Genomic DNA, 13,865 nt, shown 5'->3' on the forward strand with positions numbered 1-13,865 from the left:
AAAGGAGTTATGTCATCTCAATTAGTTGGATAGGATGAGGTGTAAAATAAACTTGATCCATGGATTACAGGTACAGGATTGGAAAAAGGAGGCTTTGAGTAACTCAAGGTGAAGCTTAATCCAATTCTTTCTTTCTGAACCTCTGTTCTTTGTTTCTCCTTATTTTGTTTTAAGGTCATCAGGAACAATGAGGAAACCTATCCTGAAAAAGTCACAGTCATAGAAAAGACTTACAGGATGAGGCCATTCTTCACTAATTTTTTATCATTTGAACTTTATTTATTTATTCTTTGAATTTGCTTATTATAAATGGTTTCATGACTGAAACTACAAAATACTAGCTACAAAGCCTGGTTTATGAAATATGTATACATTTTAATATTGAGAAGGAATTATTTTAGAAGTAAATTATATGTTTTTGTTATCAAAACCTTCCTCAATGCAACCACATAAAACAGAAAGCAAAGAGCTGGGACTTTCAGAGGAAAAGTATTAAATGTTCAAAAATCAGGCAACTGTATTAAGAAGATTGTGCAGGAAAAAGGGAACAGAAAATTTTCAGGGAAAACTGTGGCTTAAGTTAAATCAGCCCAAGGCAAGGTCTTTGGTGTTTACTGGTCTGGAAGTGAGGAAGAATTTTTGACACAGCAATTTATGCCTCAGAATGCCAGGATATCAGAGAGGTGTTTACAGTACTGGAGATGAGATTTGTAAATAATCTTTTCAGCCTTTTTCTTTCTCTTTGTGAAAACTTTAAGATATTCTGAGTTCAAGCTGCTGATGTAGTTCCTCTCTCTGTCATGTTCTACTAGGCATTGATGCAGTGGGCAACCTAAGAAAGACTTCTTTCCAACTGGGGCTTTGTTCCTCATTCTTCTTTCTTCAGCTGTTTCCAGATTGCCCCACAGATTCAGTCCACTTTTTCTAGTCAATAATTTCCATCTGGAAATTATGGCACCCATGACCTGCAGTCTATATCAACAATTCCTTCAATACACCACACCCCAACAGGGATATAAGTGTAAGGAACTTCTTGCAGATGTGGAAAATAACCATTTTATATGACAGTTTAGAGTCTTAGAAATGGGGGAAAGAGTAAAATCATTTCAATTGAGAGCTCCTGTGTGAAATCAGAGTTATTTAGGCAATTCAGAACTAGGGTGCTATAAAGATTGTATCACTGGAGTGTGCAAGGACAGGAAGTGATGGAACATGACTGTAGCCAGAGTGCCATGACTGTGCAAGCCAGTACCTCCTGTGAAAAGAGAGAGAATTACACCCCTGGCTACTCAAAGCCAGTGATGCAGATTGTCAGTGTTGATACTAATAAGCATTGCATGGCCTACAAATAGCCTTGCAAACCTCCACCATTATGCCCAATTTCGTGCAGACATCCACTCTTCCATCTTTTGGAGAACAGGAGTGTAATTTCTCCCTCCATCCACTCAGAAAGCAATGTACCCTCTTCTTCAGACCTTTACCCCTCTGTCTCTTTTTCTCATAGCTAATACTTGCTTTCTTTTATCATCACAGGGTGATCACAAAATCTATCTTGTTGCATTTTTTAAGACCAACTTATATTTACCAACAAATGTGTTTAAGTGAAGTGGGGCACATTGCCTTGTTATAAAGCAAATCCTGGAGACTGTTGGTTTCTTTTCTGCCTTTTTAGTCTACTTTTTTTATTGGTACTCTCTTTTAAAATACCACCCCTTCCATCATACCTGGAAAAACAACCCAAACTTGAAAATGCTTGGGTGTCTGAGCATGAAAAATGTTATTCAACAGTGTGGTTTCAGTGTTACCCCAGAGACGTTGTGGATGCTCCTTCCTGGCAATGTTCATGGCTAGATGAGATAGGGTTCTGGGCAACCTGGGGTCTTGTGGGTGGCATCCCTGCCCTGGTAGGGGGTTGGATCTAAATGATCTTTAAGCTCCCTTCCAACTCAAACCATTCTGTGATTCTGGGGTTCTGTCAGTTCTGTGATAGTATAGTGCCATGGCACTTTTGGGGTCCTTGAGCACAACTTCAGGACACAACAGCCACAGGGCATTCTCACTACTGGTACCACTGCTATTACTGCTACTAGCTCCTGAGCTCTTCTTCTGAGCAGTGATGGATGCTGCTAAGGGCTGTGCCCTCCTCACTGCTCTGAAGCAGACTGGCCTCAGGCCCTCCTGAGATCAAAGTCTTCCAAGGCAGCATGTTCCCTCTGCTCTCTTTGAACCTCTGCAGACAACCATGGTTTCCTTCTAAGCACTCCTTTCTGCCCTTCAGAAGACACAGGAGCAGAGAGTAACAATAGAATTTCAAGCTCAAGATAGTGGCTCCAGTTTCTGTTATCTGAGAATGTTCAGGTCACCAGTTGTGTGTCTTTTTAAAGAGGGTCTGTGGTATGGCTCCTTTGTGGTACTGTCTGGTACCGGTCTGTGGTACTGTCTCTCTACTGTTTTGTTTTTTTTTCTTAACCTATTTTTTTTTTTAATGTAATAACTTCTTTAATCTCTAGGGTTTTTTCCCTATTGTCACTTATTTAAAGAAGCCCTGAGTACTTCAAATATCCTGGTGCATGTCTGGATGACTCAGCCAGAGTTTTTTCCCCACTCATTTTTAATGACTCTGTATCTTTAACTGTAAATTTCACTGATATGTGATGCTTTTGAGTACCTGTTAAGTCATCATAAAATACTGTATGTCCTTGATGACAATGTTTTCTTTAACAATTAGGCTGCTGTGATAAGAAATGTCTTGGCAGAGGTGAAAAAGCCCTGCAGGGCTCTGCTTGTATAGATTACCTGAAGTAGCCCCTGATAAATATTTTGGGTTGGTCTGCTATAAAAGTAATGCTTTGTTGGCTGCTACAGAGGTATCAATTGTCTGGCAAATTCTCACATGCCCCACAATTATTACAGGAGGTAGCTACCATATGCATGAGGGTCTCTCTTGCCCCTTGCAGTATTATGAGGGTCAATCTGTAATTTTCTAGGTAATTTTTACTTGTAGATGCTCAGGAGTCATGTGAGGTTTTTTTTGAGTGAAGGCTTTGGGACTGCATTGCTTCTTGTTTTCTTAAGTCAGTCTGAAGTTTTATGTCCAGGTAATCACTCAGAAATTGTATCGTTATGCAGCCTTGCTTTCTTTAAGTGAGATTTTCCCTATGTTTGGTTTGTTTGCCTAAACACAAAACCATTAACTTTTTTAGGATTGAGAAAAAGAAAGTTGTTTCAAAGACTTTGCTGACTGAAACCTTGTGCAATTCCTTTGGCAGAAAGAAAGCTTGAATTTGATTTTCATATGCAGCTACATGTTTGCCTGAACCTTGCCTCACTTCTCAGGACTGCATCTTTTCATCTCTGCTTTTTGAATTGCATTTCTCTGTGGATCAGAATTCCCCAAGATCTATGATATTTTTTTCAAGGACTAAGATAATTAATTTTAATTTTTAGTGTACTGTACTGCAAAATAAACCATGATTCCTTTAACTTTCTATTCCCTTGAAGAATGATAAGAAATGTGTCAATTAATTCTGCTATGCTTTTGCTGAGCACCACATTACTATGTTTTAGCTTATTTGATGGATATTGCTGTAGCCAAAATCTGAAGTTTAGGATACTTCAGCTTTTTGAACTATGATATCTAGACACCAATTTCATTACTGACAAAAATCTCAGAATTAGATTTAAAACCGGTGTTCATCTCTTTTGTTGTGGAAGTCACTGTTTGTGCCAAAGAAGGCTGTGATTACTAATTACTTAATTTGTATGACAGATGGAGCAGGGGATCAAATTAAGTAGCTGTCTTGGGCTATGTTACAGAGCAATATCTAGCTTTAAACACGACTGCCTTTTTCATTCCTAAAAAAAGGCACAAACAATGACAAGCTAAAAATAGCTGTTCTCTTGGAGTTGACGACAGTTTCTGAGAGGTTGTCTTTAGGAAGATGTTGGAAAAAAACCTTGCTGTCTTTTCCCCTCCCCCTTATTCTTTAAATGCACACCCTTCTGTTTAAGCTTGTTCGCCCCATTGCGCACAGAGGAATACCCACTGATTTGGTTCGGACTTCAGTGTTTCTGAATATTTTCAAGGGGGTTTACATAAAACATTTAAAGAAATCTAAAAGTCACTGCAGATATTTCTATTAAGTTATGCTTATCCTACGCAAATTGCTGTGTGCTGATAGAGAAGGAGGTAGTAAAGCCTCTTTCACTCTTTGCCTCCCACAGTATCTGCTGCAGTGGGGGAAAAAAAAAAAAAAAGCCTCTTTTCTGGTTTTATTCCTGGAGATTACTTCATAATTCAGTACTGATATCAGTGGTTTCCAGTGCTGTAAACAGAGTTGAGTCTTTCACTTTGTGTTCCTGCAGTCCAGTAAACAATCAGTTAATTCACAGCATCCCAGCGGTTGACAGGAGTGAGAGAAGTGGTTTGATTTTATTTTTGTGCTTGTGAATTAAAGCTTTGCCTTCTGGCTAGGTTCTGAGTTCCTTCATTCTGGAAGATATTGGAGCATTTTGAATTCAGAATATGTAGTTACAAATGTAAGGGCACAGAATTCTTCCAGGATTTTTCTGCTTTCATTTTATTTTTTTCTTTGTGTTTCTAATCTGAATCAGGCAAGAAAACAGTTCGAAAGCAATGTCCAGTGCCTGAGCTGGGAGCACAATGCAGTTCAGGATATTTAGAGCTAGTCCACTGCATTTTTATTAAATGAGAGGGAAGGAGTAGGTGGGACTTTTTATTTAAAAATAGATTAGCACAGGGAACTGAACTTGCATTTGAGGAAATGTTAATAAGCCAGCCAGCCATTGTCCTTAATCAGAGACTGTATTTGTAAGTAGAACATGTTGAATCTGTCATGATTGATGACGTTGTCTTTGTTAAAAGGGATGCTGCATCTTTAACAAGAACAGACAGAAGCAGTGCAGAATATACAGTAAATTTAAGATTTGGAAGAGAAACCTTTCTTCATTTTTCTGTGTATAACATTTGTAAAATATTGAAGAGGAAAACATCAAAGCTGGGGGAAATATAAGTAACTCACTGCGTATGTTTTAATTCCTCACCTTTCCCCCCTGGCTGAGTTCCCCCTCCTTTTTCCCCCCTGAATTTAAAATGCTGTAAGAAAAAGCAACTGTGGTCCAAGTTTCAGATGCTGAATTCTCTGCTAATTGAAATTACTGGGCATATTTCTATATATAGTTGCTGAAGAGATATGTAGCTTTTACTCAGTGCCTTCAAGACATGTCTTTTTGTAGTCAGAAAAACAGAGATCAATGCATTTTCAAACTGACAGAGGGAACGGATGCTCCTTAGTAGCACATGCTCGGGATCGTGTGTGTACCGTTTGTGCAGAGCAGAGACGCTGAATACTGGTCCATATGCTCCTTGTTTACTGCAATGTTTTTTGCATGTTACTGTGCACTCCGGACTAATGTGAAGGTAAGAGGGGATGAGACAACAATTTGACAGGAATGTACATGTAAAACCAGCTGCAGAAAATGTCTACCTTGTGTTGCTGAGTACTTTGGAATTGCTGGCTGAACAGGCATATTATTACAGGTGGTTGTGGAGGCTTTGTTTTATCGTTGTCTGTGTGGCTAAAGCATAGAAGCATGTTTGAATTTTGCAGTTTAGCGACCTTCAGTTTTTAACTGCTTGCAGTTCAGATTCTGGGCTTTTATGGTCTGATAAACATGTTTTGCTACTGTCCAGATAGGCCAGAGACAAGATGCCAAAGGCTGTTTGTGCAAAGCTACATAGCTTTATCCAGGATAAGAATTCCTATAGTCAGGTCCCCCATGCACCCTCCCAGGGATACTGCTTGCATGCTTTCTTGTTGATTACTTGTCTGAAAGCCGGGAGTCTTGCTGCTGCTATCCGGGTTGGTTTTCGCGCTGATTTGTTTCTAACTTGAACCAAAATGCATAAAAACAAATTATAAGCAATGTCCTAAGAAATAAAGAAAGGATTATTACTGCAAAATGCTACAGGAAAATGCCAGTTGGCTGCACTGGTCTCACAGTAACTAATAAGCAAGATTTGTCACTAATGTCAACATTTGCTTGCTCCGTTAATTAGAGTCAGGACTTCAATATAAGTTGCTGGATATATTACCTGCTCTGCAAGTAGGACAATATTAGCAGTCAGGTTCACTGGCATTGAATCGAGCTCTCAGTCAAGCTATGGGCCAGCTGTGGGAATCCAGTTGCATAATTTAAAGGAATTACAATCCTTAGCCAACATATAGGGGAGGCACTTCTGGCATACTGGCTTTTTCAAGTTCAAATAAGTGTATCTGTCTTGACAGAAAGCACTGGCAAATGACAGATAATAATATTTAGAACAGTTTTACCTGCAGAAGTAATTGCAAAGGATTTTTTGCTTTCAAACTGCTTTAAGCATGCCTCTGAATGAAAGTGAGTTTTCTGTGTTTGCACTTGGTTTGATAATAATGAACTTCATATTTATTTCTTAGGTCAAAATATTTGTTGTCATTTGATTAAAAAGTATTTTGTGTTAAAAGTTCACATTCTAAGACCCTGCTCCTTTGTTTTTGCTCAAAGTTTGTACCATTGTTTGCTGTAATAAATTCCTAAGCTTTCACATTTTATTAGTTTCTAATTAACTTTTGCAATTATGATCCACTTCTAAGGAGGAATTCTTTAAATCTGTGAATAACAAGCCAAAAAATACAAGTTAAAACCTTTAATGCTATTCTGTTTTCCTAAATACATACATTATCCTCTCTTTATGCTTTCCTATAATGTTTTTGGCAGGTTAGTAAATTTTATGTGTTTTATATTCCCTGTGATCTAGGTAGTAATTTGTCAACATAGAAATGTTTTGAGACCAACCATTCTTGCTCATTTTGTCCCTTAGCCTGCAGTACTGTACTGAAGATATTCTGTAAAATTGTTGAAATATGATTTCTCAGTTTAAATTAGAATAGGTACAGAGGAAATTTCAATTTTTATTTTTACTGTAATTTCCACGAGATACCTTGTCAATAAGTACCTCAGGAACTGTTAGAAGTCTCATGGGTTTAACTTTTTAAATGTCTTTGTTTCCATTCATAGACAGAAGAAAAAAGCAAGGTGTTTGTACCAGTACAAGTCTGGCAATTGTTTGGACAAGATAGTTTTAATTTGTTGGAACTTTTTCAGCTCTTGAGCATTTCTGAAACAATTGTTTATTATACAGTATCTGCTATTTACATGATATTATTCTGGGGATGTTACCTCCAGATGTTTTACTTTAAGTGAACTCATCCACTTTCACTGTATACTTTGATCATATACTTTCCAAGCTCTACATTAGGCTACAATACTGTAATAAAGCAGCCCAAACTTGGCAAATCCCCCCCAGGAACTACTCAAGTACGGCAGCACCACCAGTGCCTTCAGTTATTCTTGTTTTCTTTTTCTGACATTTTTTAAAGCAAGTTTGCTTAATAAATAGGAGTTCAGTGAAAGGAGCTCCCTATGCCTGGTCATTGTACAATATGTTATACAGTGTTTATGAAGAACTCTGTTGCTTTTAACTTGGTTGGCACTAACATAACCCACAGCTCTATGGGTGGCCAAAATAAATTAAAAACATCATAAACCATCTGTTTTGCATTTTGCATTTTCCCCCTTTATGGGTGGAAAAATCCTAGTGGTGCTCAAATATTTTAGTCTTTAAGTCATAAGATTGAATAAAACTATAAGTACAGGCTGTAACAGGAAATAGATTTGCTTGGCCTGGAAAATGAAAAAGGAAAGCAATTAGGTCTGTTTCTGATGGCAGCTGTACATTATGGCTTTAGAGAAAGCAGAATTTCCAAGTTCAAGGTAGGACTCTCACTTCTTGATTGCCAGTCTGTATGAGAATGCCCATGTGAAATTGGTTTGCATGTGCAGGCCTATCAAAAGAAAGGGAGGTCTACTCCATGCATTCTTAATCAAAACTCATTTTTACAGCTGACTAAAGAACAGTACTGACTTTGAACATGTACCTGCCTATGTGGATGCTTATTTCTTCCTGCCTGAGCACTGGGTAAAATAGGCAAAAAGATGTCTGAGAAGTTATGAGCAAAAAATCTTTGTCTATCAGAGTTTCTCTGGACATACATTTTGAATTATTAGAAAAAAAAAAAAAAAAAAAAAAAGGAAAAATAACTATTGCCTAGTATTGTCTGTTTACCACATACAGTGTTATTAGAATTCTACATTTTGGACCAGTCTCTTCCTTGCTCTTTCATGTATGCATAATTTTGTACCTCAGTGGAAGAAACCAAAAATGAGCAGAGAAGTCAGGGAATTAAAATCCAGAAGTGGTGGCTCCCAAATCAGGATTGTTCTTGTGGAAACGTGCAGTGTGCCTGAAAAAGTGAACTCCTGCTATAAGCAGTAGTTAAATATATTGTTGTATTGTTGTATTTTCAGCATGAGTAAATCTTGGGCTAACTATGGCAGGGGGCTGCCTGGTGTCAAGTGTTTGTTATTTTAATTGTGTCCACTGTGTATTGAAAATACTGTATTCATATGCAAGAGATTTTTAGAGGTTGCCATTAAAACCTTTCTGTTCTTGTTTCAGGCAAGTATTTTAAATTCCCTCAGTATTAGCAGTATTTCTTGTAAAACTATGGCAAACACTGCAAATATTTAGGCTCCATAGTCTTACCCAAGCTTTAAAAACTTTTATGGATTATTTCTGGCTTTTCGTAAAAGTTTGTAGGAGTTTTGCCTTTCCCTGGCCTTAATGAACTCTCTGTGTATTTCTGACAGATTTTTCTGTGAATCTGGCCTGCTATTTCTGGCTGACAGTTTGAGGGTCTTACTGGAGGCACAGCTGGTGCTTCTGGGAATTTGGGTAGCAGAGCTGAAATCTTCCATTTGTACTTTAGCACACAACTAGATGTGAGTGTTGGGCTCTCTCACCTTGAAGCATCTCCTTCTCAGCGGCAGTCAGCACTGACTCTAGGTCCTCAGAGTTTCATGTAAAGAATGTTGTGAATTCAGATCCAGACTCTTTGAAGTGCCAAAGGCTTCCCAGGAGGTTCAGAGTTACTTCAGCAGGAGTTTTGGGTTGTTAATGGGCACATTTGGCACCTCACAGAAGTGAGCTCCTGCCTGAACAATGGGTTAACTAAGAGGCTTTTTTGGTTATGGATGCTAACTGTGGGGTATCTATGTTATCTAAAATTATGTAGCTAAAAGATTTTGCCTGCATCAAACAGTTACCATGATGTGATTTATGACTGAAATGTTGACCTGTGCATTGTCACTTTTTGATTATCTCAGATAATGGAGAGGACCTGTTGGGGTAGGAATGGAACATGGGCCCATGGAGGATGTTGGTAGCTGGAATTCTTTAATCACTTTACCTTTCTTTGTTCATCCTCTTTTTCCACATGCATTCCAAAAATAGAAATGATTATTTTAACCTAGAAGCTTCCAATTGCAACCTAAGTTAAGGATTAACTGAAAAGGCAGAGGAATCATAATAGCAAGTAGCAAAATGTTTCACTGCCCAAAGCTATAAAACATCACAAATGACTACTGAACTTTTGACTTCTGTCTACATTTTTACACACAGCTGTAATTCCCCCCCTCTGCCTGTCTGTATTAATGATATAATAACATAATTAAGTTGTGTATATCCCATATTTTGCTGCCTGTACCAAGAGCTGTTTTGGTTTTCCAAAGGGGAAGATCTTATGGATCTCTCAGACTTGGGCCTGTATTGCCAAAATATGTCCTGCTGTGCTCTTATGGTATTCTTGCAAAGGGGGATGAAGTGAAAAGGGACTTCAAGCTCTCACAGACTTACAAATATGATCCTTTATTTCTTATGCATATTTTCCTCTTTTCAATGTTCAATCATGCACCATCATCTAGCACTTCTCAACAAAGTGAGGAACAGTTCAAAAGCCACAGAAATGGCTTTGATGTAGTATTTTAAAAGGAGTAAGCAGGAAAGATTGGTTTCTCACTTTTCCTAATGTAATTAAGAATCGACTCATGAGCAACTTTTATTTGAGTTTACTCCTTTTTGTAGTTCTTATTATGTCTGACAGTCTGACTTACTTTACTCAGAACAGCAGAGACATAACTGTAAGTGGCAGGTCAAAGTACAGTTCCTCTGTTACCTTAGGACACCAAGGCAAAGTGTGGGCTAGTACTAGAAAGCAAACAAATCTGGTATGGAATTTCCACCCTGAGAGGTTTGATGATAAGGAAAAGGGTAATACTATATAGGTTGTGAATATCTAGTTGCATTTCTGTAATATATCTTTTCATCTGTTTATAAAATATTTGCCTAGACTGTAAAACAAACAAGATCTTGAACTTTCTAAGGGATTTGTGCAGCACCTGTGGGATCTAGCCTCAAGAGCTACAGCCAGCTGAGCTGTTTGTGTTGTTGTCATCCCTTTGCTAGATAAGGATGGAATTTTAGGGAAGTCATAACTCATTGCAAAAAAAAATTAGTGATTTCTTGGACCAGCTTCTACAAATGTCTCTCAGACCTGACATTAACAACACAGCATTTCTTTCTTTTGGTAGCTTGCAGTACTACCTGTGCTTATGATTCATAGAAAGGTAAAGTTCTCATTTATGGCCCAGATTTTGCAGTCACACTAGTGACATTAATAGGAATTAATTAGGAAATCTAAATCCAGTCTTCTAGTGTTCAAACAGTAGTTCTGTCTTGAGTAACAAGTACATTGTTTAAATCTTAAACATTGAGTTTTCCGCTTCTAAAATTAAACCTGGGAAGAATTGTTAGCATTTGTAATACCTGTGTATATACTCTACTACTCCTCTCAGCTTCAAGTGCTGATTTACAGTACCTGACCATAACAAGTGATGAATGAAAGAGGTAATTAGACTAGATTAATAACACAGCAGCAGCTCTGGTTTTCTAGATATGATAAGACTGGGACTATATTTAACTCATAGACTAAAATAATATTCCCTTAAAGGCCATTTAAAATGTGTGAATAGGTGCAGAGATGCTAAAATGACAAGCACAGCATAAGGAATTAAATCCACTACTAAGAATTCTTTATGAACTCTAACCAAATATGAATATTTTGCTATGGGGATAAGGGGCACTCATGTAAAGTAAGAAGAGTTAGTCTCAAAAATAGTGGTTGGAAGGTGTAGAAGAAGCTAGGCACTGATTTCTTCATTCAGAAATTTATGGATAGATACTAATACTGAGAAAAATATTTCAGTTCTATTTTATTCTCCCATTTTAATGTGGACTCATTAGAGATTATCTAATGAGATGTTCCTATCAGAGATATATAATTGGCCTTTTTGTTAGAGGAGAATTAGAAAATATCTAGGACTGAAAAAGCATTTCAATTTATTGGGTTTTAAATATGTACAAGGAACTAGAATATAGTATAATGTTTATATGTGACAATTTTATATTTACATAAAAATGATTAAAAGTTAAATCCTCTACTATTAAATCACTGCTGATAGGCTTGCCCTTTGTGCTTAAGATGCCAATGCTTGTGTGATTTTTATGAGATTGCATAGAAATTAGAACAGCAATGCTGAATGCAGTACTGCCTACAAAATGCAGTGATTCCAGGCAAAAGCAAGGGCTGTTTTATATTTTTGGGAATCTCTCTGGTTTCTATTATGTGGATTGGGAGAAATGTGGGAGACCATTAATCAGTGATGGATGGAGTTGACAAAACTTTTCACAATTAAAAGCTGCCCAGAGCTCTCTCCTGGTTTTCTTCTACCTACATTCACTTCCCACTTCATCTGTTTTCCCTGTCCCATTTGTTGGTGCTAAGTTGGAATAAAGATAGTGTGTGGTTGACTGGCAGGTTATGTTCTCCAGGGTGGCCTTCACAGGTGTGTCCTCTCTTAATGCTACTGCTACTGGCTGTATATGTACATTTTGGGCGTGTTGAGATGTTTTGGTCACATGTTTTTGGTATGGGACGAATGCATGAAATGCTTCTGTCTGTTCTCAGAAGAAGAAGCCTCTGTTCCTTTCCTTCTGTCATATCCTAGAGACAGTTGGAAGCACTGAAAGTGTCTTTTGCAGGTAAAGATACAAAAGAGCATTTCAAAAGAAGAACTGATTTTTTTTTTGTCTTACAGACTCACAGAAAATATATATGTTCATATGTCAAAATAATGTGATACCTACAGATTAATGGCTAATACAGAAGTTACATAATTAAAAAATCCTATTATTAAAGGCATGGCCATCACCGTTTTCTCAGATGGAGAGGAGGAAGAGTCTGATTTTTCCCTTTGCTACTACAGAGATCTAAGTGTTTGAAATAGTATAAATTCTCCTGATAACTGAGTAGCTTCCAGACTTTTTCTGGAAAGACAAGTAAACCAAAATCTGAATCCCATAGGGCAAAGTTTTTCTTTTAGACTCATGCTCACCAAAGAAGCAAATTTCTCAAATTTCAAACAGGAATCTCTGCAGAGAAGTAGTTAGAAAGGCTTTCCTGCCTTTGATAGTATAGAAATTCATGAAAACTTTTGAAAAAGAAGATTAACTGGAGAAATAAAAATCAGAAAAGCATTTTTATCTGAATTGCAGGACAGATGAAAAGAATATTGTGGATACATCACACATATTTGCAGAGATTTTGGACAGGATTTTCAACCTGCTCAAATTTGTTTTCAAAACTTCAGTTTTCATTTGAACAAAATCAAGTGGACGAGTTTTAAGTTGGGCAAAGCAATCACAATTACTCTAGTTTGTCAGAGCAGACTGTATAGCTAACATGAGCTGTTGGAAGAAGGATCCATCTCTTGACACCTGCCCTACCTTTTAGAAAAACATTCTGTTTCTGTTTAATAATTTCTGATGATCAGAACCTCTCACACATTTACAAATGTATTGTTCCAGGGGTTAATTAGTCTTTTGGAGGCATGTGCTCTATTTCTAATCTGAATTAATCTAGTCTCAGCTTCCAGCTTTGAGTGCCTTTCAGTTTTTTGCCTCTTAATCTGCTGGACTGAGGAGCCCACTGCAAAGGGTTGTGCCCCTGTCACTAGCTCTGGGCTACAGTAAAGGCATCATCTAATCATCTCTTTGATTAAGTAAATGCGCTGAGCTCCTGGCATCCCTTACTGCAAGGCATGATTGTCAGAGCTCTCATCTGTCTCATGACCAGTCTTTAGCTCTCTCTGGTTTCACAGCAGGAGTGCTGAGCTGTGCTGGCCACAGCTGCATGGAGCCTCGGAGCAGTTGCAGCGCTGTGCAGAAGTAATAAATGTCCTGGCTCCCACAGGAGTGACCATGTGCTTGTCCAGGGTTATTCTGGCTCCTTTGGCCACGCGGCTGCACTGGGAGTTCATGTCCTGCCCCACAGCCAGCAGGATTGCCATCTGCTTCACACCAGACCTCTCTGGAAAGTGCCCCTAAGGAAGAGTTGCTTTATTCCCAGAGTTAGGACTTTATTGCTGTCTTTGTTAAAAATTACATTGACCGGTATCAGTGGCCTGTCTTCAGTACCGTTTACCACAATACCTCCTTTCTGTCATTGCTAAAACTGGACAGTAGTGACTGAATTTTATCCCAGACTGGTCAGCATTTAAAAACAAAGGGCCAGGATCAGTCCCTGAGAATCCCACCAAACATGTGATCAACTCTCCCATTTCTTGTTGCATGCTAATAAAGCCTGTCAATTAGATACTTTTAAATGCATTTAATGTGTGGCATTTTTATTTTTTTTTTCTTAATAAAATCCCATGAAGTGCTGGGTTAAATGATTTACAGAAGTCTAAGCATATTATACCAATGTTTTTACCAGTGCCAGTCAAATTTATAATCCCATTTGAAAAAAGGTATGATGATATTTACCATGACAGTATCTGTTTTCCAGTGA

The 13,865-nt window shown here is 37.9% G+C and overlaps 1 protein-coding gene across 18 annotated transcripts in view; it reads left to right on the forward strand.

Annotated features, from left to right (window-relative positions):
- The window catches only part of DLG2 (discs large MAGUK scaffold protein 2), a 989,662-nt gene that overhangs the window by 254,363 nt on the left and 721,434 nt on the right, over nt 1-13,865 (forward strand). The window contains exon 1 of one of the 18 annotated variants that reach the window (XM_021545057.2): nt 5,083-5,440. The exons of 16 other annotated variants lie outside the window; for them this stretch is intronic. In XM_021545057.2, coding sequence (XP_021400732.1) covers nt 5,321-5,440 — 120 coding nt within the window. In that variant the 5' untranslated portion in view covers nt 5,083-5,320. Of the gene's footprint in view, nt 1-5,082; nt 5,441-13,865 lie in introns of those variants that run through there. One more of the 18 variants, XM_021545060.3, reaches the window with a different exon arrangement.

This window comes from Lonchura striata, chromosome 2, assembly GCF_046129695.1.
Source record: "Lonchura striata isolate bLonStr1 chromosome 2, bLonStr1.mat, whole genome shotgun sequence".
Classification (NCBI taxonomy): Eukaryota; Metazoa; Chordata; class Aves; order Passeriformes; family Estrildidae; genus Lonchura; species Lonchura striata.